Here is a 24,496-nt window from a genome sequence, read left to right as displayed (position 1 = left end):
GAGTCAGTGAAATGGAACAAAGTGAATTGCTGGCTTGGGCCTTTGAGCCTGTGTCCTTGTTTGAAGTCTCTCTCTACCCCTGCCGAGTTCAGAATACATTGTCCAGAGACACGATCAAACTTGGCAGCTATTGATCCCTTCCCAAACCAGACGCAAGACTCACTGGACATGTTAACAACTTCGGAATGAGTATTTTAATTGTGCAGGTCTTTGAGAAGCCCACTTGGTGCTGCCGAGTGAATTTGAAGCGGCAACTTATAAGCAGTCAAACACGGTGAGCTCTGCCAGCCGTCCTGTTTTTGTCTTAAAGATCTCACAGACCTTCTCCGAGCAGTCAAATCTCCCACGGCACAGTTTAGCATTAAGAAATGTTAAAATAAAAGCATTAAAGTTAATGAGAAAAAAATATTCTTATTTAAATGTTATTTAATCCCCTAAACTAAATAATAAATTGACTAAACGCATATGAGTTAATTAAAAGTAACTGTGTAGATTCCTGTTTAAAGCCAAAACAGCTTACAGCAATCTGTCCTTAAGTCGCACAATACACGTGTCACTCAAAATGTGTTGTTTTTCACAATTTCAGTCTAAAGGCTGCTCGTCTGCGGCAATTACTTTGCGTGTCTGACCTGTGACAATTTGTTCAACTTCCATTATGTGTGTTACTCTCCGCGGGTCACAACACCGAAGTGCTTCCATCGGTATGATAACTGTAAATGTCACGCACTGATTGTTCTCAAATCTTTTAATATCTTAGCCGGCCCTGTCCTGCTGAGATGTGCATGATTGCACCACAAGGCTCCCGTCTCAACTTCACACACGGCTCTGGCGGGTCAACAAAGGACGGATCTAATACTCTGGAAGAGGAGGTTTTTTCGAACATGACACTTCTCACTTTTTTGAAGGAGGGTGGAGGAGAGATTTCCGCGAGCCGAGTTGACTCCCCGCAAATCGATAGCGCGTCTTGCACTCGGAGACAACTGGTGTGGCATTTGAACCGGATAAAACAAGGGGCTTCCCTCCACCGCACCTCGGAGAGCCGAGCACCCCCCCCACCCAAATCCCAATCGGTTGAGAAGGATACAGATGAGTCCATCTAAATCCCCTGCTGACTGAGCTGTGGACCCCCGGCGGTCAAGAAAAAAAGGGAGAGAGGAGGAAAAAAAAATCTGAAATCATCTTAAAAGGAAAGGTCCAATCTATGTAGGTTAATACTCTCTGTTGCTTCATTTAGCTCCGTTGCAGGCCCACTGGGGCGGCTGTAAAAAGTTCTGGGACCCGGAAGGCACAAAGGCTTTTATTTATTTATACGAGGGAGAATATATAGCGTGAAGTAATCTGGTGCAAAAGATGTGGGAAGGAAAAAAAAGCAGTTTAAAGAAGTTGTCTTGTAGATTCTGGTATGTCTGCAAAAAAAAGGGAATAAGCATCGTAACAGTTTTATGGGCAGAATGAATTAAGTACACACGCCGTGGCCGTTACATGGCAGAGTGTGAGCTCATGCTGCGAGATGAATGAGACATGTTCCCCCGGTCGTCCAATATCTACCAGAGATGTACCCTTAAGCAAGGCACTTCGCTCTTAATTACCTCAGTGAACCTGCTCATTTGTCAGCGATCCACGGCAGGAGGGGAAAGGATGCACCGGCAGCTCTTACGCATGTAAATGTGAAAAGAAGCGGTCGCTATCAAAGAGAACGCCCGCTCAGCCAACTTTACATGAATACCATTTGGGAAAAAAAAAAGAAGGAGGAATCAAGCCCGACTGTCTTGGAGCAGTTCATCATCTCTCTAACCTGTGGTCAACCAATTATCTGGATCTTGCTTCAATGTTGGACTTTTAACTCTCGTGACACGCGAGCCTCTTCTGGCTCGCGTGTCAGCTTAGTCTTTCCCCCTGGTCGCTGATGACATTGTAACACTAATTACGGCTAATTGTTCTACGCTGAATGGATTTAGTCACATTGCAAATGATATGCCATTGGTCAGTGTCACAATGTTTCCACAGAAAATTTCAATGGGGAATGGAAAATTTGCACAAATGAATGTAATTAAGAAGCACATTCATTACTTCTAATTGCATATGAGAACACTCAAAGTGAAACTGAGATTGGACTCATATGAATAATTAATGTGGCTAACTGTACTGAGCACTATGGCGCCATCATATAATGATGTGTTAAACTGCGGGTATGAATCACAAAATGTTTTGCACTGGGGCCGGTCCCGCTCGGTTGTAGTTCAACCTCCAATCACAAGCAATTTGACTGTGTTTTTTTTGTTCTCCCCTGCCTCCTCATGAAATCCCTTTATTCATGGGCAGATTGTGTCTAGACAGTTGAATTCCAGTCTTAGTGCGAGCTCGCCCAGACATACTGGGTATGGACTTGGAGGATTGAAGAGTATTAAAAATCCAAGTGGTACCAATGTGTTTGGCGCACTAGATCAAGTCAAGTGGCCTTTTGCAAAGACGAGAGAAGGGGCAGCTGTAAATCATTCAACTGGAAACTTGGTCCGAGGGCTATTATGGAAATTTTGGAGCGACAGAGATCAAACAGTTGAGAATGTAACCCCCCGACAAAGAGCCCAGCAAGCCTTTAATCAGATTATTTGTCTTCTGGTATCGGGAATTGTATAATGTGCCATAATAGCTTTAGAAACAAAAATTGTACAAAGTGAAATAATGATTTAAATATCAAACGGAATAATTGATTAAAATCTGTTACTGGATGAAGCAATCCCCCTGCGTCAAACGTCTCTAGTTTTATAATACACAGAGCAGCATGCTTAAAACTATAATCTTATTATACTTGCAGTATTTAAAAAGGATTGGCTTATTTTAATAGCAGATTTAGATTTTAGACAGACAAGGTGTAAGCTGGTCATTTGAAAGCCATATGCCGCAGATTAAGATACGGCACTATAGCCTGACACAGTTTTCATGTTTCTCGCGGAGACTAATGCACTACTTCAAAACTGCCTTTCGAGCGCCGCTTGTAAGTGGGCAAAATCACAAGCTCCTAAATCCCTCAACTCCGACGACAGGAGAAAGAAATAAGTATATTACAAATTGTCCGGAGAACAAAATTGTGTATTGTTGGGAAAAAAATGTGAGGGATTTACACTCGGGGATTTGCCCCCACTTTGCTGCACTTTGTCTGAGGGCTTAGCACTGTTCTCTGTTTGTGACATGATGACTCCCGTCATTCAGCGGAAAAACCTTTCAGGACATCATTAAGCCAACGTCAACACACAGCAACAGCGCAGACGGCCCCAAATCAATAAATACGTGCAGATAAAAACACAAAATTCAATTATTCCATGTCAACAAAGCCGAGCTGATCACCAGTGCCCCACCGCATCACCCAGATCAAGGCCAATGGTCCTTATCATTAAAAGACAAAGACAGACTCCACTGGACACGATGGGTCACAAATGTAGTTTTCATCAACAGGGCCCTTTTAGTATTCTGTGTTAAAACAATAGTGTTCTTAGAGATTCTAGGAAAAGTCAGTCACTTCCGATTAGGGTTGCAAAATTCCGGGAATATTCAAAGTTGGAAACTTTCCATGGGAATTAACGGGAATATACGGGAATTAACGGGAATTACCGAGAATAAACTGGAAATGTTGTGGGTAATTTATCTAATTACTTTATTTAACTGTATTTACCTTGTCATATACAGACATAAATATAAACATTTTGTTTTTTCATAGGCTGATTTGAGCCCTGAGGGAACTTTGGGCACTTCACTATATGCTTCTGCATCGTTGTGTCATTCTTAACATAGGTCTTTGCACAGTATTTGCAAATGTACACAGCCTTTCCTTCTACATTGGATGGGCTGAAATGTCTCCACACATGAGATAGTGCACGTGGCATTGTTCTGTAGAATAAGATAAGACAAAAGTTTGTAAAAAAACACTAATGCAATGCCAGAGATATAAATAGTTAGCCAACCAATTGGAATCATCTGTAAACATATTTTACAATTGATGGATACATTAATGGAAATAGGCTAGATGAACAGATGAACAATCCTCAATCAGCATGCTAATATATTTTCCCCAGTAATATCATTGAAAGTTACCTGACTAGTCCTGCACACTACAACAGGCCTCAATAGCCCTGCTGTAGTGTGCAGGATGCTGGGCATTACATGTGCATGTGATCGAAGAATGCACAGTGGAGGGTTGAAATTCAACGTTCCATACGTCTTTTAAATAGAGTTTTGAATTATGTTTTTATTGCTCAGTGTTTAATTTGCATCGTTTTGTTTTTTTTTCAAAATTCCCAAAATTCCCGAGCTTAACTTCCCATTGAAAAGTTTCCGGAAAGTTTCCGGAAATTCACAGGGAACTTGCCCCCCCTTTGAAACCCTACTTGTGATAGGAGGTGAATCTTTTGTGTTACTGTGCTGAAAACTGCAGATGCCACAGAGCAGACACTCAATATGGGGGAATGTCATCTGGAACAGCAGCGTGCATCCTTCTTATTCAAGGGAAGAGATGCATCGCACATCATTATGCATTCTCCTTTTTGATGTTTTGATGAAGTGTCGCAATTTGGCCAAAAGGGACAGGTACTATTCATCACGCCTAATTGTTCTGGATGTGTAGTACTGTAAAAGCCCGCAGTCAGATGCACGGGGGTTGGACCTAAATAAAACACACATGCTAATGATATTAATTTGCCGCCTTTATCTATTTGTCGAGACAGAGGAGGAAATATCCAAACCTTTGGAACCGTGTGTGACAAAAGAGGCGATGGAATAAGACTGATGGTGGTGGTGAAGTAAGCCTGGGGGGGGGGGCGGAAGGGCCCATAAAACGAACAGCCGCCTAACTCATAAATAATAGAAACATAAAATGTCATATGAACTTTATTTCAAGAGTGGGTGGTCTAATAAAGATGCAGGTTTAAAGAGGAGTCAGAGGAGTTGAGAAATTCATTGTCATAAGAAGGCCACATGGCTTTGCCTTTGGCGCAGACGATTATTCACAGCGGGTTGACATTCAGGTCCGAGGCTGAAACACCTTTAACGAAACAATACTGCTTTTGACTCCGGAAATTCGCTCCTTTTTTGCCGTCGCTCCAGTCTTTCAATCTCTCGGCTCCATTTCTCCCTCTGCAATTGGAGTCATGCCATCGCCTCTTCCCACTTTTACTTGTCCCTCTTTTCTTTCTTTTTTTACAAATTGAGAAGACACGATAAGAGATTGCCACCTCCATGCCAGCCTGCTGCTCATTGATAAAACCATATCTAATGCATCTTAGCCCCCCTCTCTCTGTCACTAACGCACTCATCTCAGAGACGGTCAACACGCACAGGATCCATCTCTCTTTTTTTTGAAGCTAGCATCCCAGAGTCAGAGTTTATCTGAAGGAGAAAATGGAGTCAGATGAGTCAGGCGTCTTTTTGCAACTGATGTGTGACTGTAGGTGAGTTTGTGTGTGTGTGTGTGTCTGTTTGTTGTGTGTGTCTGTGCAATCACACAGCAGCAGCATCTAAACGCAAATGAAAGGCCTTTTGTGACTTAGGTGAGAATGTTTGCTCTCTCTTGAAAGAGCCGTCCATCCTTTTAGGGTCACATGGGGGTGGGGGGCCACAGCCAATCCCAGGCTGACATCAGGCGGGAGACAAGATTCACCCCCGGACAGGTTGCCACAAGTTATAACAAAAGCAGACAATAGAGACACTGTGGACTGTGGGAGGAGGCTGTGGTAGCTGCAGAAACCCATGCAGGCATGAATAAAGAGGGAGTTCTAACACGGAGGCTTCTCGCTGGGAGGCAACACCACTGCACCATCCTCCCTCTTTAATCGATTCAAATTATATAAAAATGTTCATTTCCTGATGCACGGAACGGCAAACTATCAGAAAGATACACGGCCTATGTGCAATTCTTAATCACGTATATATATCTGAGTACACAAATTGGATGAAATGACTTCTCATATGATGTTCACACAACCCTCCAACGTGGTCAGATCCCGTCTGATTGAACCTGTTTTCACATTAGAATAACATCCACTTTCATAGCATTTCATGTGGTGCCGAGCCAAACTACTAATATGAGACACCGATATTAAACTCTCTCTGATTCTGTTAACATTCTCACTCGGCAGTGATATTTAATGCAGCAATTTATAAAAGTACACATGCACTTACTGCATTAGCATGGTCTCCTATCTAAAACTAATGCACTCCAACAAATATTACCCAAGAGGAAAAGTGGGTAATAAGTGCAGTATTTGAGCAAGTTTATGAAGTATGAGATGTTTATGTCACTGACTATTAATGAGCGGATGAGAAATCGTGTCCCTGTACATGAATCACATGTATGAATCACTGCCGTCACCATGGTGAATACATTAAGGAACAGCTGGGGATGGAGTTTTGATCATTAGATGTTTGTGCATGTGTTTATAAGTGTGTGTGTGTGTTTGTGTGAGAGGGAATATGGAGGTCAGTTGTCTGTGTAAAAAAGGCTATCGGGTGAAAAAAATTAAATAAAGATTTCTTGGATTTCCTGTTGAAGCTTGCAAGATCCTCTCATCAAAAATATAAAAATCACGAATGGGATGAACCGTCGAATGCAAATGAACGGGAAGCCATCGCCCGCACGTCAGCCTCCGTGTCTAATGTCTAACAAATGTATTCACAATCACACTCACACTGACACCCCGGCCCCGGACCTGTCGGTGCAGCTGCTGGGGAGGCAGATGCATCAAGGACTGTTGTCTCACCTACAGCTATGGCACAATGGCTACACTGCATGTAGGTGTGTGCATGTATTTCTTCTACATGTTCTTTAGATTTAATTTTCTCTGCTGGGTAGAAAAAAAAGGAAAGGAAACCGACGTGTACATTGACAGGTAACTCCATGTAAGTGGCATGCTGTCAGGATAACTGAGGCAAGCAGCGCTTGACCAGCTTAAACTAAAAATAGACATCAATTAGAAAGATACCGAAATTGTCTCCTTCAAGAGACGGTCGGATCCTTGTCAGCAAACATTGAAAAGTCATTTTGCTTGAAATGTCGATCCCTGTGTACAAGATCTGCAGTCGGTTTAAGGAGTTTGTGACAGAATATATCAAAGCAGGAAAACACGTGATTCTGCTTCGTCTCTGTCTTTCCCTGTTAAAGGCAAATACTACCATAGATTGTTGTAGATGTCTTCCATACTACACATGGGATATGTTTACTGCCACTTCAAAGCAGTAAAACTAGTAATTCTTCAGCCAGGAAGGAGTGCAGAGTTGGGGCTTTGGCTCGGCTTGCCTATCTGTAAAAGTCAACATGCACCACTGCTCCATGCAACGCCTCAAGCATTCTTGGCAATGATACACAGAGGCCACAGGAGGAGTGAAGGTCTGCTGCGATCTGAGCCTCGATTCAGGCTGCATGATAGGATGCAGGTTTACCTTCAGATAGCCAGCTACACGTGTGTGTATGTGTGTGTGTGTGTGTGTGTGTGTGTATGTGTGTGCGAGAGACAAGGTGCAGGACTCAAAATAGCCTTGTTCATGTTGAGGTGGAGCAGAATCGTTTCCTCAGCATCATCGGCATGCTGGCTACTTTCAGCATCCTCTGTTAAGTGCCTTTAGTATTTTTCTTTTCCCCTCAGCCAGTTATTTAAGCGGTGATCTTTTTTTTGTGGAAAAAAATCATTTGTATATGTATGAGTTGTGCCTGCTTGCGTTTAATGGAGCTTTTTATAGGGAGCATCATTGGGCAGTAAGCCATGCAGTGACAGCTGTCTTGTGAATCATGTGAATATATTCAGCAGCAGAGTTTCAACTTCAGAGGTAGAATTCCCCTTACGTCCCACGGCTTAGCATGGAACACAGTTTACAAAATGCAGGCTTACAATATTAATTGTCAATAATAAATGCAAGTTAGACCCTGAATGTTATTCTGCACTCCAATGACAACAGATCCGATGTCTGTTTTGATTAAATCCAGTTTATTTGCATATGACTCTGATGGTTCCTGGTTTCATCTCAATAAGGAGAAACTGATGCAAAACAAAATTAATTTCCCCTGTCAGGAGTGGAACCCTGGTCAATGTAGCAGAACTGCCCTGTACTCATCTCAGGAATGACCTCACTAAACACGTTAATGTGCAACTAGCTCGTTACCAGTTGCTTGACAGAAAACGTTTGCTTGTTAAGTGTGTGTAAGGCTGAGTTGTTCCTGTGGAAATCACAGCTGTAAACTCAGTAAATAATTTTAAACTGTCCAAAACTGTCCAAACTGGCCACTTGCAAATTACATTGCATGAAGAAAAAGAAAAAAAAGGAAATGAAACAAGGGATTTGCCTGATGTCTGAACATCGCAAAACTCAGTACTCACTGGATTCGGGGTCTGAGTTCCCATCTCCCTCGGTGCGGCTGTTAGGTGACGTCTGCTCGTAGTACTCCTCCTGGGGGAAGCTGAGGGGAAGGGGCTGGGTGGTGCTGGCCGTGCTGCTCGGATCTGGGTCCCCCAGCCCGCTATCACTGCAACTCTCCTGGGAACCATCTGGAAGATGGAACGTCACACGACGCTGGGTCTGAAGCACAAACAACAAGAAATGCGCTGTTGGACATTTTTCTTGAAAAAAGCTGTTTAAAAGTCCCAGAAAATGGGAAAATAACCAGTAAACAAGCAAATACAGTGGTGTGTGTGATTGAGTTCAGAATCAAATGTTAGAGTTAAGTGTGACCTGCAGTTATCTGGTGCTCAGAGTATTGAAAAATCACATTGAAAGAAATCGACAATGTGGTCGTTTTTCGTAAACAGTTTTTGGTGGATAATCTATAGAAAATAATGAAAAACGTTTTCATAGGGAGTTTTTTCACAGAAGAAAGTAGCTCAGATGAAAAGTGCTCAGAGTCAGGTCTGTCTGCAGGAACAAGGACATTCCTCCTGGAGAGTCACACTGTTGTTGAATTTTTTAAAATGTAATATTTCACTGCTTTGAGCAACAAAATTTAAATTCCTTTCACCGTTGTATTAAGGTGAGGAAAGAAAAATCTTTCCCCTGAATAAAACCCAAACTATATGCTTTAATAACACCAAATTGTTTTATTTTATTTCTCTTATTATCAGTTATACCCAGGTTACTGCTGCATGATATATTGTTTTGTTTTCTTAACCAGAAATAAAATATTTAAATGATGTTGTTAAAAGTGTCTGTCATTCAGGCAAAGCATGCACATTGGTATTAAAGGAAGCGTTTCTCCCTGCTCCTCTTGGCACACCACCACTGACAAACAAATATGAATAATATCTTCATGAGCAGCGACAACACTGCTTGTTTATGGGTGAGTGAGTACTGTGAGACAGCATTTACAAGGGGAATCCTTTCCTAATTGAATCAACTGTAGTTGTTACCAGCACTGCATCCATCATCCATACCTGCTTTGAGTAGGAAAACAAAACAGAGCTGCATCTCGTCACCGAGGGGACCAAATGAAGCAGTGACCTCCTAACCCAAAAAATGATTTCTGGTCTGTTGAGCCTCATGGATTACTTTTCAAATAATACACTGTCTACGAGATTCATAATTGAGACTTCCCATAATAGATGGGCTGTGTATTAACAGGTTGAACTATGTCCTAGTTTCCCCTCTCACCCAATTCAGTCACAAAAGAAGTGGGGCCCGCGTGTAGACACTTTGATTTGTAAAGTCTTGGGGATCACAGGCGTGCGGGGCATTTTCTTCTGAAAGGTTCAGGCCTCTTTGATTTCTCCCGAGGTTTACAGAAGTTCATGTTGCGACCTTTCAGAGGAGCTAAAAAGGAAAACACTTTTTTTTGTGTATTTGCTGGTGTCTGCCAACATGGTAGCAGCTCTTCAGAATACAAACAACCATTGGTGTTGTGAGGGACACTGGGTACGTTTACACATTTCATCCTGGTGGTTTTTTGTATATATTTTCCATAAAGATGAAGAAAAAATAAAAGATGGAGAATGAGGAGATGTAACTTGGCTTTGAGGCTAAACTAAGCGATGTCGGTTGATATATGCTTTAGTTTGAATTCATGTCCTCACATGATTTCTGTGTAACATCGTACCGCATCACACTGTATGGGGGCATAAAACCCATAAAATATAATTACGCCCTCAGCTTCGGTTATTGCAGAGAATTTTATTCACCCCATTATTCAAACAGATAAGAAGATTTTTTTTTTTCTCAAGAGCAAACACAACCGCAGCACGCACGACTATCTTGATTCGCTTCAGTGCTATAGCAACAAAAGCAATATGCAAGTCCTGAATTAAAAACATCATTAACACATGCTCCTCAAGCTCAGGAGGAGGTGATGTCTCTGTGCGAACACTATTTTTTTTCTTCTTCCTTTCCTTAGCCACTATAGTGTGTGTGTGTAGATTAAGCACTTATTGTTCTCTGATAAGATTAAATACGGCCAGGAAAATAGAGCAGAGAGGGAGAGTGAAATAAAGTCTGGCACTAATGAAGGAGAAACTGCCAAAAACCAAGTGCACAAAAAGCTTCATTTAAAAACTATCAGAGAGGGTTGACTAACCTAAATCCACACAATTAGCACCCTGAAAGCACAACTGAGTGGTTTTCAATGCTGTGCTGGTGAGAGAGCTAGCTAAATATTCTATTTACTCGATTTATCTAGATCCCGAGGCCACAAATCACAGTACGTGCGTGAATGTGTGTGTCAGTTTGTGCGTGTGGTAGGAAAGAGACGGATGAGAAATAAGAGAAAAAGGGTGGAAAAAGGGCATGCAGCCAAACAAACAAACAGAACACACACAACCTTCACCCGTTGTGTAAGATACCTCTGAACCTGAAGCTTTTCTTTGCATGTGTGTCTATTAGCAAAAATAGAAAGGGAATTGTTACCTGTTCACACGCGGAAATATAAGAAACGCAGGATTATAACGAATCTCTCTTTGACTGCAAGTGGCGCGATGTTATTCCGCTAAACCGGTGAGGTGTATTTCTACCGCTCGGAGCAGATTGTGATGTTTTTTTCCCCCCAGTACTCTCCTCATGATTTTATTCATTTGCTGAGCCAGAGAGGAGATGAATACCTTGTTGGCAAAATCATATAGTTCCATGTGCCATGTTTGCCCACGCTTTCGAGTAGTGTAAATATCAAGTTGTTCTCAAACAGTGTTGGCAGCTGTTCCTCAAATGACTGCAGAAGCGAAAGTCCAGGTTCCAGCAAAAGAAAGAGAGCCCACTTACGGAGGGTTGGCAGCTCCACAACAAAGCATGCTTCCTCGCCACATGATTCTAATTATTGGGAACTTGCTCCAACAATTGCATCCAGAATCTATTAGAACAAACAGCTGTCCGTGACAATTAGAACATAATCATTTTACATGAGGGAGTGTCTTCGTTTTGAGGCTCCTGTTTACTCCAGCCCATTCAAGTCGTTGCCAGATGTTGAGAAAAAGGCGTAATTTGATTCCACGATACACTCAATGCTAAGTTGTTTAGCTACAGTGTTAATTACAATTAAATGGCATTAATAGGCTGTTAAATAAATTGAAAGTTCGCCCGTCGGCGGTAATGACACGTGCGGCTAAAACATTAATGTGGAAAGACAAACATGACAGACACAAACAAACATACACCGAGGAGTCAAGGTGAGTGTTGTGTGAGGCTTTATCACTTATTTAAAGAAGCTGCCAGAAATCCATAAAGCAAAGACAAGCTGCGGTAAGAGATATCAAGACCAAACAAAGCCCGTTCAGCCAGATAAAACACTGCCTTGAGAAGTATTTACACAGAGATAAAATGAACAGGAGAGATGCATGCCAAGTTCTGCCATGTAACAGGCCAGCCAATTCACCCCCCCACCCCACATCCCTCTCCCACCCCTCTTTGGTCACCGCCCAGGCAATGGGCAGATGGGGGCTGGATTCACCGGGTTAGCAGATTAGAAGTCGGTTATATTTAGATACAGGGGAGGAGAGGCCAAGTAGCTTCCACCTATGGTCGACATCAGCTCTTGAGTTTTTTTGATTATTGTATATACTTTGTCTTTCTCTTCCCCGACAACCACTCTCTAGAAATAGCAAAGAAGTCGTTGCTGGCGTGGAGAACGACCAGCCTGACAACCGCCTCACATTGAGTGATAAACAGGGACCACTTAGGAGTGAATCAGGGGAGATTGGCCCTGCCATTTCAGATAAGGATCAGCTCGCGGGCACACCTAGACCTGCATAAATCTGTTGCGAGAGGAGATGCTGATTTGTCATGTCACACATCTTATGTGCAGATAAGGGAAAAGACAAAGAAAAAAATAGCAATCGCACAAGGCAAAAAAATGAAAAGTCCAATTGAAAAACGCTGGCCCGGATGTTCCTTTCCTTTTTGGTGTCAACATCGTACAATCTCCCCCCAAAAATTGTATTTTCAAGTTGCGGGTGTTTCCTTTCTTTTTGTACATGCTGTTCCAGAGCAGCCTATTATGTGTGAGGTGAATATGCCACTCTGTGAAATGGAGAGTTAGCAGGAACATGCTAGAGGGAGGTGATGTTAACAAGTGGGTTGAGATTACTGGGTGATTTTTGACGAATCAAATCCATTTTTTATCTAATTAATCTGTTATTGAGTCATCACGACAGTACAGCATGAATTATGACAGTATTAGTAACAGCCAACTCTCCAGTCCTATCTAAGTAGGGTCTTGCCATAAAACTTTGATAGCAAAATGTTGCTTATGTGATTACATATAACTCAAACCCTCAGATAATGTATCTAACTGTTAGATTGCAAATCCAAATCGTGATATACAAAATATAAAATATAGCAGAATTTACTCTGCAGAAACTAAAGTCAGAGATAAACACCAAAAAGCCTTGTACAGGTTTCACAGTAACAGCATTGAGAAAAGGTTGAACAATGTGTTACAGTGTTATTGTATAAAGCTAAACTCCACAGTACAGGTGCTTTTGTTGAAGAAAAAGAAAAATCTTTAAAATGATGAGAAGAAGCTGTTGATGCTGACATCTTTTCTGTGCTTCATGGGAAAATATGTCACTTGAGAATTGACTGCTGCTATTCTTAACAGATTCGAGTTAACACTTTGAAGAAAAGCATTTAACACCTTAACAATCTTACCCACAGTTCTTCAGTGATGCTCGAGTAACAAAGCAATTTTAAAAGAAGGATATAAATATGATTGAGAACTAAAAAAACATGGCTGTTGGGTTTAAAACTTGAACCTCCTCAAAAACGTTTACTTTAAAAGGGGTCTCCTAGTCCTAATGGTTGAATAACACTTAAACCACAGAAGTAGGACATTGAAATCACCATGGGTTTGAGACTGTGGTAACAAACCAAGCACATGAAATGTATGATGCTCATGCACATGCAAGAAAGAGCCGGGCGCATTGACTTACATTCACTGAGGTGATCTTGCCGAGCTGACAGGCCTCCTGCAAGGACAGAAGAACAGTCATCTCACATCCCTGAGTGCAACTTTTTAAAGTCAGTCAGAGTTCACAAATGACAACCTCACCGATTTTTGGAGTTAAAAGTCTTTTTTTCTTCAGTCGGAATTGAGATTTAAGATATATATTGATTTTTGACTCCGACTCAGTTTGTACAGCACATTTCCGTGCTCGCCTGGCACACCATCAAACCAGTCTGCAGAGCACACACCCTCTCCCCAGAAATGTAAAGAATAGGGCAAACCTGACATCCTGACAACACAAGCCATACAACTGACACTTTGATAAAGATGTTTTCTCGGCATGTCAGGGAGGAAAGTGAACAGAATATCAAATGATGCATCAAAAATTAACAATAAACAGCGACGAGCTTCTAAATTGGGAACAAAAGACACCCGCAAGCCTGCAAAATAGCATCCTCTCTCTGGGGACCGAGATAACTCTCAGAGAGATAAGAGTATTTAATTTTTAATCACCAATTTTGTTTTCTTTGTACTGTGTATAATAATCTGAGTACATGACTTGATTTGCAAAGAAAATAGAAGAAATCTGGCAGTGAGGAGCCACTTAGACTGACGAGATGCAGAGAGGACTGCCGGGGTGGAATGCAAAAAAAAAATGAGCAGGAAACGAGTTCATGTCAAAGGATTATTCTGCAATAATTGTTCACCCAGGGACGCTGCTACTGACTGAGCGATGGAGCGCTAAACTCCAAAATCTGTTCATCTGAAACAAAGCCGGGCTTCATGGTGGACAACTGAGAGAAGTGAGCAAAAGTTACATCTCTCAACTTCTGACAAACAACTGCCTCATACAGTGAAACTATTGCGTTTGGTTGTCTCTATAGTAAGTGCGGATGTTGAGACGCTTCAGAGATTTATGTGAGAAACTATTAAATCATGTCATTGCCAAGAGCAGGTGCACAAAATACACTTATGTGATTTGTGTATTGGTAATAACACTGTCAGCGTATTCTGTATCAACAATGTGTGGCCAATATTTTGTCTGTTCTGCAATCGTTTCAAGATCAAATATATATTTGGCAATATGGTCATTTAAAAAAAGCTTCTTTAATATTTTTAATGGGATTTTTGTTCATTATGAAATTTCATTTTTTTATGGCAACACTTATTTTTTCACTGTTGTGACTTGTTTTGTTTGTTTGTTGTTGTGTGTTTATTTACATTTTTTTTTTTAAAAACTACCATACTCTACCCGAACCAAATGACAGACAGATATACTTAGCAACAAGCATGAGAACATATTTTTTTGCTAAGTCTGAGGAACCTTTACACTCAGGAGTAGGTAGGAGGAGACCAAAACAGAGCTAAGAAAGACTCGGAGGGTCTTAAAAAAAATAAATATAAAATCACTCAGCATATCATTGACAAATATATAGTAAAGGTAATAATGAAAAAGGGAAACTCATTTATCACTATCTTTACTTTTATACGACTTTGTATGACTCTCACTTTACGGATCATCGTCAGACTGACATGATGGTTTGACATGTTACGGCACAAATCCATTTTTTTCTTCCCGTTCTGCATTTTTGAGCACACCAACATGTGTCAGGTGTGTTTGAGGGGCGACTCATTTGCATCCACTGACTGGTCATTTAAAGCTGGGTTTTACTGGAGGCTGCCATCAGCCAGTTGTTTCTTCTCCGTGTAATGTTTTATTCAACATCCCGTGACACACACTTCAAGTTAGAGACCCTGACAACCAATTAAATATATGATAATGTACATGAGGGATCTGAGAAGGTGACCTACGGTTGTCTCACATTTCGATAAAATTGAAGATAGTAGTTGTACGTATGATTGTCGGAGACCATTAATGTCTTGTTTTTTATTGTTTTTTTTGTCCTCCGTATGGACCGGTCGGCGACCTCCTCTCTGTATGCACGCCTCTCATACTGGCACTTTCAAAGCACCCACATGCGAGAATAGGAGAGAGTTATGCTTGAGATAAGTGCATTTGTTGGTGAACCACATCAAAGTAGAGGAGGATGTCTTAGTGAGCAAAGGCAGTGGAGCTCAAACCAAACCTTTGATCACCCCGGGCACTGTGATCATTAAAATATTGGCTAAATAATTGATTGAAAACACCAGACATTATTGTGCTCTGTTTCTGCCTCCACTTGTAACACGGTTTTTAGACATCGGCTGTGCAACAGTGAATGTGGTTAGGAGAGAGAGGAACATATTGCATTATTGTTTTTGAACAATTATATCAGATGTTGTTGCAATATGTAAACTGCGGAGTAGTCTTTGAGTTCTCCAGCACCGAGCTGCAGAGGGAACGGGAAGCAGTGGTATAACCTCGCGTCTCCGAGCTCTGGCATGGCAGGTTGGCACAGACGCAGAGGGCCTGGCTCACAAAGGCAAAGTCAGAGATAGGTAAGACTTATTTCCAGAGGTGCATAGGTGACTGGAAGGAAGCTAATATTACATGTATAGTCAAAGCTAAGCCCATATGCAGGAGAAAGACAACTGAAAATCAGGCTTATTAAAAAAGAAATTTTCCATCAGCTTCTGAACACAGGCGATCTCCCTCAGTACATATGCATTTACATTTAGAGTATAAAAAATGAATACAAATTATTATTCTAACTGCTGGAGAACTAGATCTATATTCATTACTGTAACTGCCTCGCTCTCAGCATGAAATAAGAAAAGCGAGATTGACCTCACATTCAGACCATTGGAAACATAATTCTCACTCTATCATAGGTGGAGAACAAAACACATAATGGAGGGACAACAATAAATATGGTTAAGTCATAATTTCTTAATAAAGTCATATTCGAATTTTATCAACGTCTGAGCATACTCAAGAATCTTCCAAAAATACAAAAACAAGTTTGGTAGCAGCTCTGTTTAAAAAGGTGTGGTTTTCCAGGCATATTTAAACACACGGCCAATCAAATAACTTCCTCTGGGTTTCAAAGGTTTTGTTATTCCAGTTTCTTTGATAGATTTTCTTCTGACCTCTATGAACTTGATGGCGCTGACACTACGTGTGCATGTGATTTCCTATTCCTCATTTTCAGCAATTACCATGACTGGTGGCAAAAATATCCTCTGGCCTCACAACGACCTTTTTCCACCATGAGATAATCATACCGAAAATTAAACCCAATGTTAAACCATTTTTAAAAACAAATATCTCCATGGTTATCTGGCAGATCTCAGGACCACATCACGATTTGATCTGTGGCTGTAGATTTTTTTGAAGTAACAGCATCAAGGTTCCTCCTCTGCTGTTTGTAAAACTATTTTTTAGAGCATATGATGTGATAACTTCTAGCTACACTGAAAGCCTTAAAAAAAACCTCATCCCCGGGGTCCTCATGCTCCTAATAGTTCAACACTAATGAGATCTGCGGCTCCTGTCTCCACAGCCTCCCACGTAGCAGTTCATTCCGCAATGTAAATACTTTTTGAAGGTGGAGAGAGGCACAGAGTGAGACAAACAGACAGGGAAACATGCCAGCTAGCCAAAGTCTCCCGAGCGGCCAGAGCTCACCCTGGCGTATTTCACATTTGTTGTGACCCTGACACCGGGAACATCGGTGAGACTCACTAAAAGGCTGCTGCTCAATTGAACTAGTCTCTCTGCAAGATGTTGGCGAAAATAATGGTCAAGACGGACTTGTCTGCGCTGCTCTGTATTCCACGAATGTCAGCGCAGCTCCACAGTCACTGAGTGAAGCCGTTTGGAGAAGGCGGGAGAGAAGCATGTGGCCTGCTACCAAGTGGCTATCCCCACGAGAGGAGATGGATGTGTCTGAATTTATCAATGGGAGGAAAAAGGGACAGCTCTGTCAGGTGGCCACACACACATGCAGACATATGCACGTATAGTACAAATATCCACAGTGGCAAACTTGGACGTGGTTGGCCATCTGCTCGCGAGTGCGGACCGCCTGAGCCAAGAAACGGTGGGCAGGGTTCAAGTTTACGTCCCGTCTATTTCTGGCGAACGCAGCACGTCTTCGACAGTGTGATAAAACTGTTGCAAACAAAACACCTCCTCATCAAAGGGGGCTAATAAAGTCTTCAATATACTTAAGTGTAGCCTTAGATAAATAGAATCCCCATTCCCCTCTGCATTGGTGTTCAGTTGTCCGGAGTGTATTGATGCACTTATTGACATTCAATAAAGGGAAACCCTCTCAGCGAGCCACACGGAGCGGTGTAAATCCTGCACACTTCTGGAGAAGTGTGCACGAGGAGCAACTTTCCTCTAACACAATCACTAGACAGCAATAATGTCACGGCGCGTTCGAACCCAGATGATTTACAAGTGGACAACATGTTGCCTTTTCATCAGCTTATTATTATTAAGTGGTCTGTATATGTGTGTTTTCCCTGGACACCCCCCCCCACCCCCATCTTGCTTCACTCTTAGTGAGGTATTGATCCTCCCAGTGTACCGGCCCCTCCTGATTTCATTAGGCTAGCTGCTGTTAATTACTCCACACTCTAACCTTTCGCTGTTTCATTTGGACCGACAAATTGGGTGAATTAAAAAAGGGAAGGAGGAAGAAGAAAAGAGAAAAAAAGAAAGGGGGGGAGGGTGAAACGCTTGCAAGCAGCTGTAATGTGGACCCCCCCCCCCCCTGCTGTGGCACTTGTGTCAGAATCCCAAGCGGCGTAATAATTAAAAAAGTTCATCAATGTTCTCTTTGCTCATCAAATTATGCAGAAAGGAGTACTTCAGTAATTGTTGCAGAAGATTCATTTACAAAAAAAAAAATAAAAACATACCAGCGACATTAGATCCAGTATCTGGGGAGTTAGAGAATCATGACTTCTTTTTCTTTACCTTATTTATGTATTTGTAAAAAGGTTTCTCAGCTTTCAGCAGGATGATCATTAAAGCACATTTTTATTCATGTATGCATATTTATTTACAAGGATCATGTCGCCGCCTTAACGAACTTCTGAAATTTAGTTTTACACAAAATCAAAATGCAGCAGCCGTCCTGACTGACACACCAATTTGTCTACTTAGCGGAGGTATTAAAGGAGCATGATGTGACACATAGCTGCAAAGTTATAATTAGACTAAGTTTAACACCTTATTTTATGAGATTACATGCACAGTGCATGGCATCTAAAGCACACTTAAATCGCAGGGGACGTAATTGATTAACCATATGAGACTGGAAACCAGATGATGAGGATGATGCTCTAAATCCATGTTCAATCAATATAGCTACTTCCTACACACCGAGGGATTATTGACAGAAATTACTACCAGCTTTAATTAGTGACTTACAAGACATCAGATCATTTCTGGCTCGGTGCATGAATGTGTTTATGCTGCGTGAGTCACAATGCGTTTCTTTTCAATCTCCCGGCTGTGGGACAATTCTTCAGCGTGGACACATTACCGGCCGGGCAGGTGACACTTATGGGATCTTCTGGATCCTTAATATAAGAGATGCCCTTTCCTCAAGGTTGAGTAGTTGAACACATTCTAGACGATGCAGAAGGAGCCGTTCAGAGTCGCCCCTTCGGCTGTGATAATAACTTCATCATAATTAGCTTGGTGGTGCTCACAAGTGTTGAATTGCCGGTTGCAGTGGGATCTGGGCTGATTTATTGCTTGATTTAATTACGTATCAAAATTCAATTAGACACGCTTTCAACCAAATTCAAAGTGAGTTTTGTCAAGCTGTCCCTTGAAATCAGGCGCGGCTTGAAGGACATCCTTCATAATGCTCTGACAACTAACTCAATAATTATCACTTAGCCCGAATCAGTCATCTGCTGAAAGATGAAGAAAAAATTAGAAAACAACAAAAAAAAGCCTGTTTTAGAGAAGAACTGATTTTTCTTTTTTTTGCTCCTCCATTTCTTAATCGCATGTGTCGGCTCACATCAAACGGCATCAAGTGCTGTGAGACAGACCTCGATTCGGTAGTGGTGATGTGAAGACGGTTGCAGGTACTTTGCTAAGTGGAGATACATGATAAAATGCTCTCTGAGGCTTACCACAGCTCCGGAAGTGTCTGAGCTTCTTTACCCACATCGCTCAGTGGCTGCTCGCCCCCCCTTTCGAGCCAGACTACACCAGGGAGAAGACGGGAGCTGTTTTCAAAGTGTCACACCAGCCTCCCAGAGCTACATTAATCTTTACTGCTATGCAAATTCAGGATGTCATGGTGTCTATGCTAAGTAGCCGAGGAAGGGGGGGAATATTTGAGCCGGAGGTCTCTAACTGAAGTGCTGTCCCTTACCAGTGTAAATACTCTCACTGTGTTGCATTATAGAGGCACACCTTGGTTTTACTGTGTGGATCGTGTTTGACCATCAGCACTGCCAGGATATTTTTTCGCTGTGAAACATTGATCCAGTAAGGTGCCAGAAAAGTTCCATTGGGATTTTGATCTATACTCACTTGACATCATAGTTTTTGCAGTTTCTCAGTGGTGTGAATGCCGTGAGCGTCCCACTGTCCCCACTGTCCCTCTTGTCCCAAATGTGTTTTATTGGGCTGTGACCTGGGGACTGTGCAGATCATTGGTGTAAAGTAATTTCCTGGAACCACCTTGAGACAATGATACATTATCTTGCCAAACAGAAAAAAAAACAAGCCCTTTGAAAAACCAGTGCACACAGTGTCATGAAAGGTTGCACCTGGTCAGCAAGAACGTTAGCTGTATTTTTAGAAGCAACAATATCATGAATAGACTGCTGGCCGGCAGACGTGAGGCATATTTCTGAGGTTTGCTTCCTGCGATATTAAGTATTCATTTCATTGGAGAGATGACCCCATTGCCCTTCCTTACAAGCAAGTTCAACTGTGCCCACACATGGCTACTGTTGAAGTGTGCTATCTTTTTTGCTTTGAATTGTCTTGTAAAAGTGAGAAAATATTCCCTTAACTGTACAATGTACTGCTACTTTTTGTGCCTCTAAGCTGAAACAAAAAAACATCCCCATGGTCACTTAAGCTGGACATACACAATGTGATTTGATCCCATTTGTGACATGTCAGGATTGTGTCTGCACAAAATGTCTAACCCAATAACAGAAAATATAGTTCATGGCAGGACGCGATTGCACAACAAACAGAAAACAAAGTAGATGAAGGGGTTCTCACAGAACCGAATGTATTCACAATACAGTAGCTTCATATGTAGTTTGCTCGGCAAAATTGCCAAACCAAAATGTCTGCGTCTTCCAAGCTACCAGAATGTCCATATGCCGAAACTCCTGGTTTGGATGTTGTGACACACAGAATGACACGAATGTAATCAAGGCAGCGTGCTGCTCACTCGTTAGCATCGTCCGCAAACAGAGCAGCTTCTCCAGAGCTGCTCTGCCGACGGGAAATCAGAGCTTTAGTTTTCCATCTCAGGCAATTTACTCGTACAGTGTGAGGTGGAATTTAATAACATTTTTATAGTCGCGCAATGTATACCCGGCTTTAGCAGCTGCATGAGGCACATTTGGCAGACACTGTATAGTGTATACCATGATGATGATTGACTGCATTTTCAGGGAACTGCTTAAGTTTTAGTAAGCCTGCTATTTTTTTCTTTTTCTGTCTAAAAATCAAAGCCCTGCAGCAGTTGGAGGGTAGATACATTGTATGTGAGACTTCCCGCTGTACTCAGACAGGATTTTATTCTCCTCCTTTCTAGTGCAACAAGTCCTCCTAACGAAACAACAATAGATCATTTGTCCCAGCCCCATCTAATGTGACTCATGGGAGCATCTCCTGAAATAGCCCCCGATGTGGCAGCAGGCGTACCAGACCTGTGTCGTCATGGTCACAGTAATAAACTCACACGTGAGCAAACGTAACAACCAGTTCTAATCATGGTTTAGGTTTAAATAAGTACATCCTTAAGGTTAGAGGAGCTTCTTCATCATGCTCACAATGATAAACATGCCATTAACGTTGTGAGGCGATTGCCGGGTAAAACAAAGATGATGGGATAACAACAGCAATCTCCAGCGCCAAAGTACCGCATTTCGTCGTCCCATAAATCCGCCCTAAACCCACGTCCTAACACAGACCTCATTGCTCTTTACACTATGTCATCTGATTTCTTCCAGTTACTACGCCCGCTAGAGGTCACCTGGCAATAAAACATAACTGTGGGTCATAATAAGAAGCTGTCAGAAACGACCTAGGGGCATTTTGTTTAACAGGGGGACAGGCTAGTTGGTGAAAGCACATCAGCTGTAGCTGTCACAGTCGCTGATGATAATCGTATTAATGCATTACAACATCCAGACCTTTACAACTGACCGAATGTGCATTGTGAATGTGATATATATTTATATATATATATAAAAAAAACACATTTCCAATTTAACCAAATCTGGACAGAGCAGAGAAATTAATTGAAATGACACAAAATATACCCAGCGGCAGCAGCCCGTATTCACTCTGTGTGTTATGTTATGGTTCATATGTTTGCTATTGGGCTCAGTTAATGTGCAGCTACAAGGCATGGAGATTAGATGTTGCTGCAGGCTCAAAGATAATACAAAAGGATACACGGGAAAAGCAAGCGATTCAAAAACAGTATGTTCACTTGGCTGTGGAGCATTAAAATATAGAGATGTTATCTATAATGTTTCAGTTACGAGTCGCTGAAAATGATAAAAACTACCTCGGCCACCCACAACAAGGTTGCAGCCCAGTACCAGACAGGAGCAGCGTTGTAGTTTTTTATATCCACGAAACCTTACATATGATTAGAGTCTAGTTTTTATTACACCATGTATTGATCATTACCTGTACCATCAGGGTGGAAAAAAGCACAGTTGATTTAGCTCAAAATTTACAACACCCTCTGATGCTGACATTAGGCGGGAGAATCAATGGAGTTTAGATTAAAATTTTGATCATCTGCATGATCATAAAGACGAGTCAAGATTTGTCTTCTCTTCAGAGATTTAGTCTTAATGATTGTATGTCGACCAAAGGTTCCGCAAGATCTTAAGTGCTTTTTCAGTTTAGTCAAAATTGCAGAGGTTGGATCCAAATCAGTAAAGTAATAAAAAATGGTGAAGGATTTGACTGAGGTGAAATTAGTCACAGTCTAATCATCGATGACACGTGCTTGGAGCCGACGGGTTTAGATGGACAGTGAATGAACCGCTCATCTAGTTCGACTCACAAATGATTGACTCACTGTCTGCAGGAAGGAGCTGCATTACCAGGGAGGTGCACATAATGAAGTGACCACTAGGTGCACTGTCAAAGAGGGAACATGCAGGACAAGAGAACGCATGGTCCCTTGATGTGTCAAAACTTCAGATCATCAGGATTCCCTAATAACGCGAATCGTTCGTGCGTTTGATCTCCCTCCCGTTCAAACGCCTGACAGCTTCCTTCACTGAGACTGGCAGAGGCATTGTCCATAGATTGTGATGTGCAGTGACACGCCGTATCACAGGCCCGTGTTTGAAGCAAAGAGAAGTGAATCATTGTCATTCACTGACAAACACGACGCACAATGATGATACTGATTAATGATTCTCAGAACATTTATGGAAATGATCCTTCCTGGAAACTGGGAATTGCTCATGACTTAAATTTAAACACGCAACTGATATCCAACCGGTTAGCAGTAATGTCATTCAGCTAATTTCATCACCGTTTCAAAGTGCACCCGCTGTCACTCTACACATATCACTGTGGGCATAAGGATTTCAGAAAGAAGCTGGTGAAACATTAATAATCCGCACAACTGTGGCGTTGATATAAATTCCAATGAGAAGCCGGGAACAAGACGTGATAATACTAATATATTTAGATTATATTGCATATCAATCTTTCTCAATGTAACGACCTTCTTTCTATGGGTCTTACTTCGAAAAGAATGCATGTGTTACTAATGTGATCGCAATGCATTAATCAGTTTATACGTTCAGAAATCAGATTTATTAGAGATAACTGGAATGTGTGAACAACATTTACTGTTGGTTGTAAGTCAAACTGTTCTGTCATCACTGCTGCCAACACTGTACATCACCACTGAATCTTACTGTATCTCAGAATAAAGATTGTCTTCCTTTAACTGCCAAGGACCAATGTTACTTAACAAGCAGGTATGATAAAATACATTCTAACAAGACTGATTCAAAGGAATGTTTCTTTGACACCAAGGAGTTTATGTAAGTTTCATATAATTGAAATATTACAGTATAAGCAAGTAGCATTTGAAGTAATACCAACACATTGTCAATGCTTGTTTCATAGTGTCTATAAGGATGGACGACATGACAGCGCCCCAAAAGTGAAGCCAAAGCACTGGTTACAGTATAGGTCATACATCCCATCTCCTCTATGTTAGTGGATGGGACGTAGAGCGAAAGTTTTCTCAAAGCTGTTTTCACTATTTCCGATCACACTGTTGTACTTCCAAGTGTAAATTCAGTGAAGTTTTGGCTAAACTTCTTGATCAGTGTCGTCCATCTTTTCATACGGACCACACAAGTCAATACCTGGTGATTGAAGAGGTTGGGAAGTGAATGTCAACAGACTTTGTTTTATTGTTAATGAGGTGTTTTTGTGCTGAATCCTCCATTCTTAGTGCTTTGCTCTCTACAATGGACAAACAAGTTGGTGCCGGTCAGGTGTTTACTTCTCTGAAATGGTCGTAGAGCCAAAGACCAGACGGTGAAATAGGTCAATAGACATGATTATTTAAAGAAGTCCACTGTAGACGAAGGAAGAAAAACACAACTTGCTGGTTAGTTACTGTAACATTGGGTGCACACAGGACACACAAACTACTTCGACCGCTGCTGGTACCGATAAAATATTAAAAGTCGACATTGTCAATAATCAGGAAGAGACACTATTTCCCTCCCGTGTCTCCAGGGACCAACATCAAGCTAATAAATATTTCTCCGGTGCTTCGTACGTACACCAAGCCAGATGTTTATTTGTTTTCTGTGGTATAGCCTTTCGACATAAATACACTGTCCGGACAAGGCTAACTTTTAATTCGAAGTAAGTCTTTCTAAACACGCAGTACAAAACACGTATAATCGCAAACTTTCAATGCTGGACCAGGGTAT

At 41.6% G+C, this 24,496-nt stretch overlaps 1 protein-coding gene across 1 annotated transcript in view; it reads right to left on the bottom strand.

The window, feature by feature from the left end:
* The window catches only part of pcdh11 (protocadherin 11), a 115,353-nt gene that overhangs the window by 36,497 nt on the left and 54,360 nt on the right, over window positions 1–24,496 (bottom strand). The window contains exons 4-5 of the mRNA XM_061079895.1: window positions 13,383–13,418; window positions 8,361–8,559 (exon numbers count right to left, since the gene is read on the bottom strand). Coding sequence (XP_060935878.1) covers window positions 8,361–8,559; window positions 13,383–13,418 — 235 coding nt within the window. The remainder of the gene's footprint in view (window positions 1–8,360; window positions 8,560–13,382; window positions 13,419–24,496) is intronic.

The sequence above is a fragment of the Limanda limanda genome, chromosome 10 (genome assembly GCF_963576545.1).
Source record: "Limanda limanda chromosome 10, fLimLim1.1, whole genome shotgun sequence".
Taxonomy (NCBI): Eukaryota; Metazoa; Chordata; class Actinopteri; order Pleuronectiformes; family Pleuronectidae; genus Limanda; species Limanda limanda.
The sequence above is the reverse complement of the archived record's forward strand: the minus strand, read 5'-3'. Positions and strand labels throughout refer to the sequence as shown.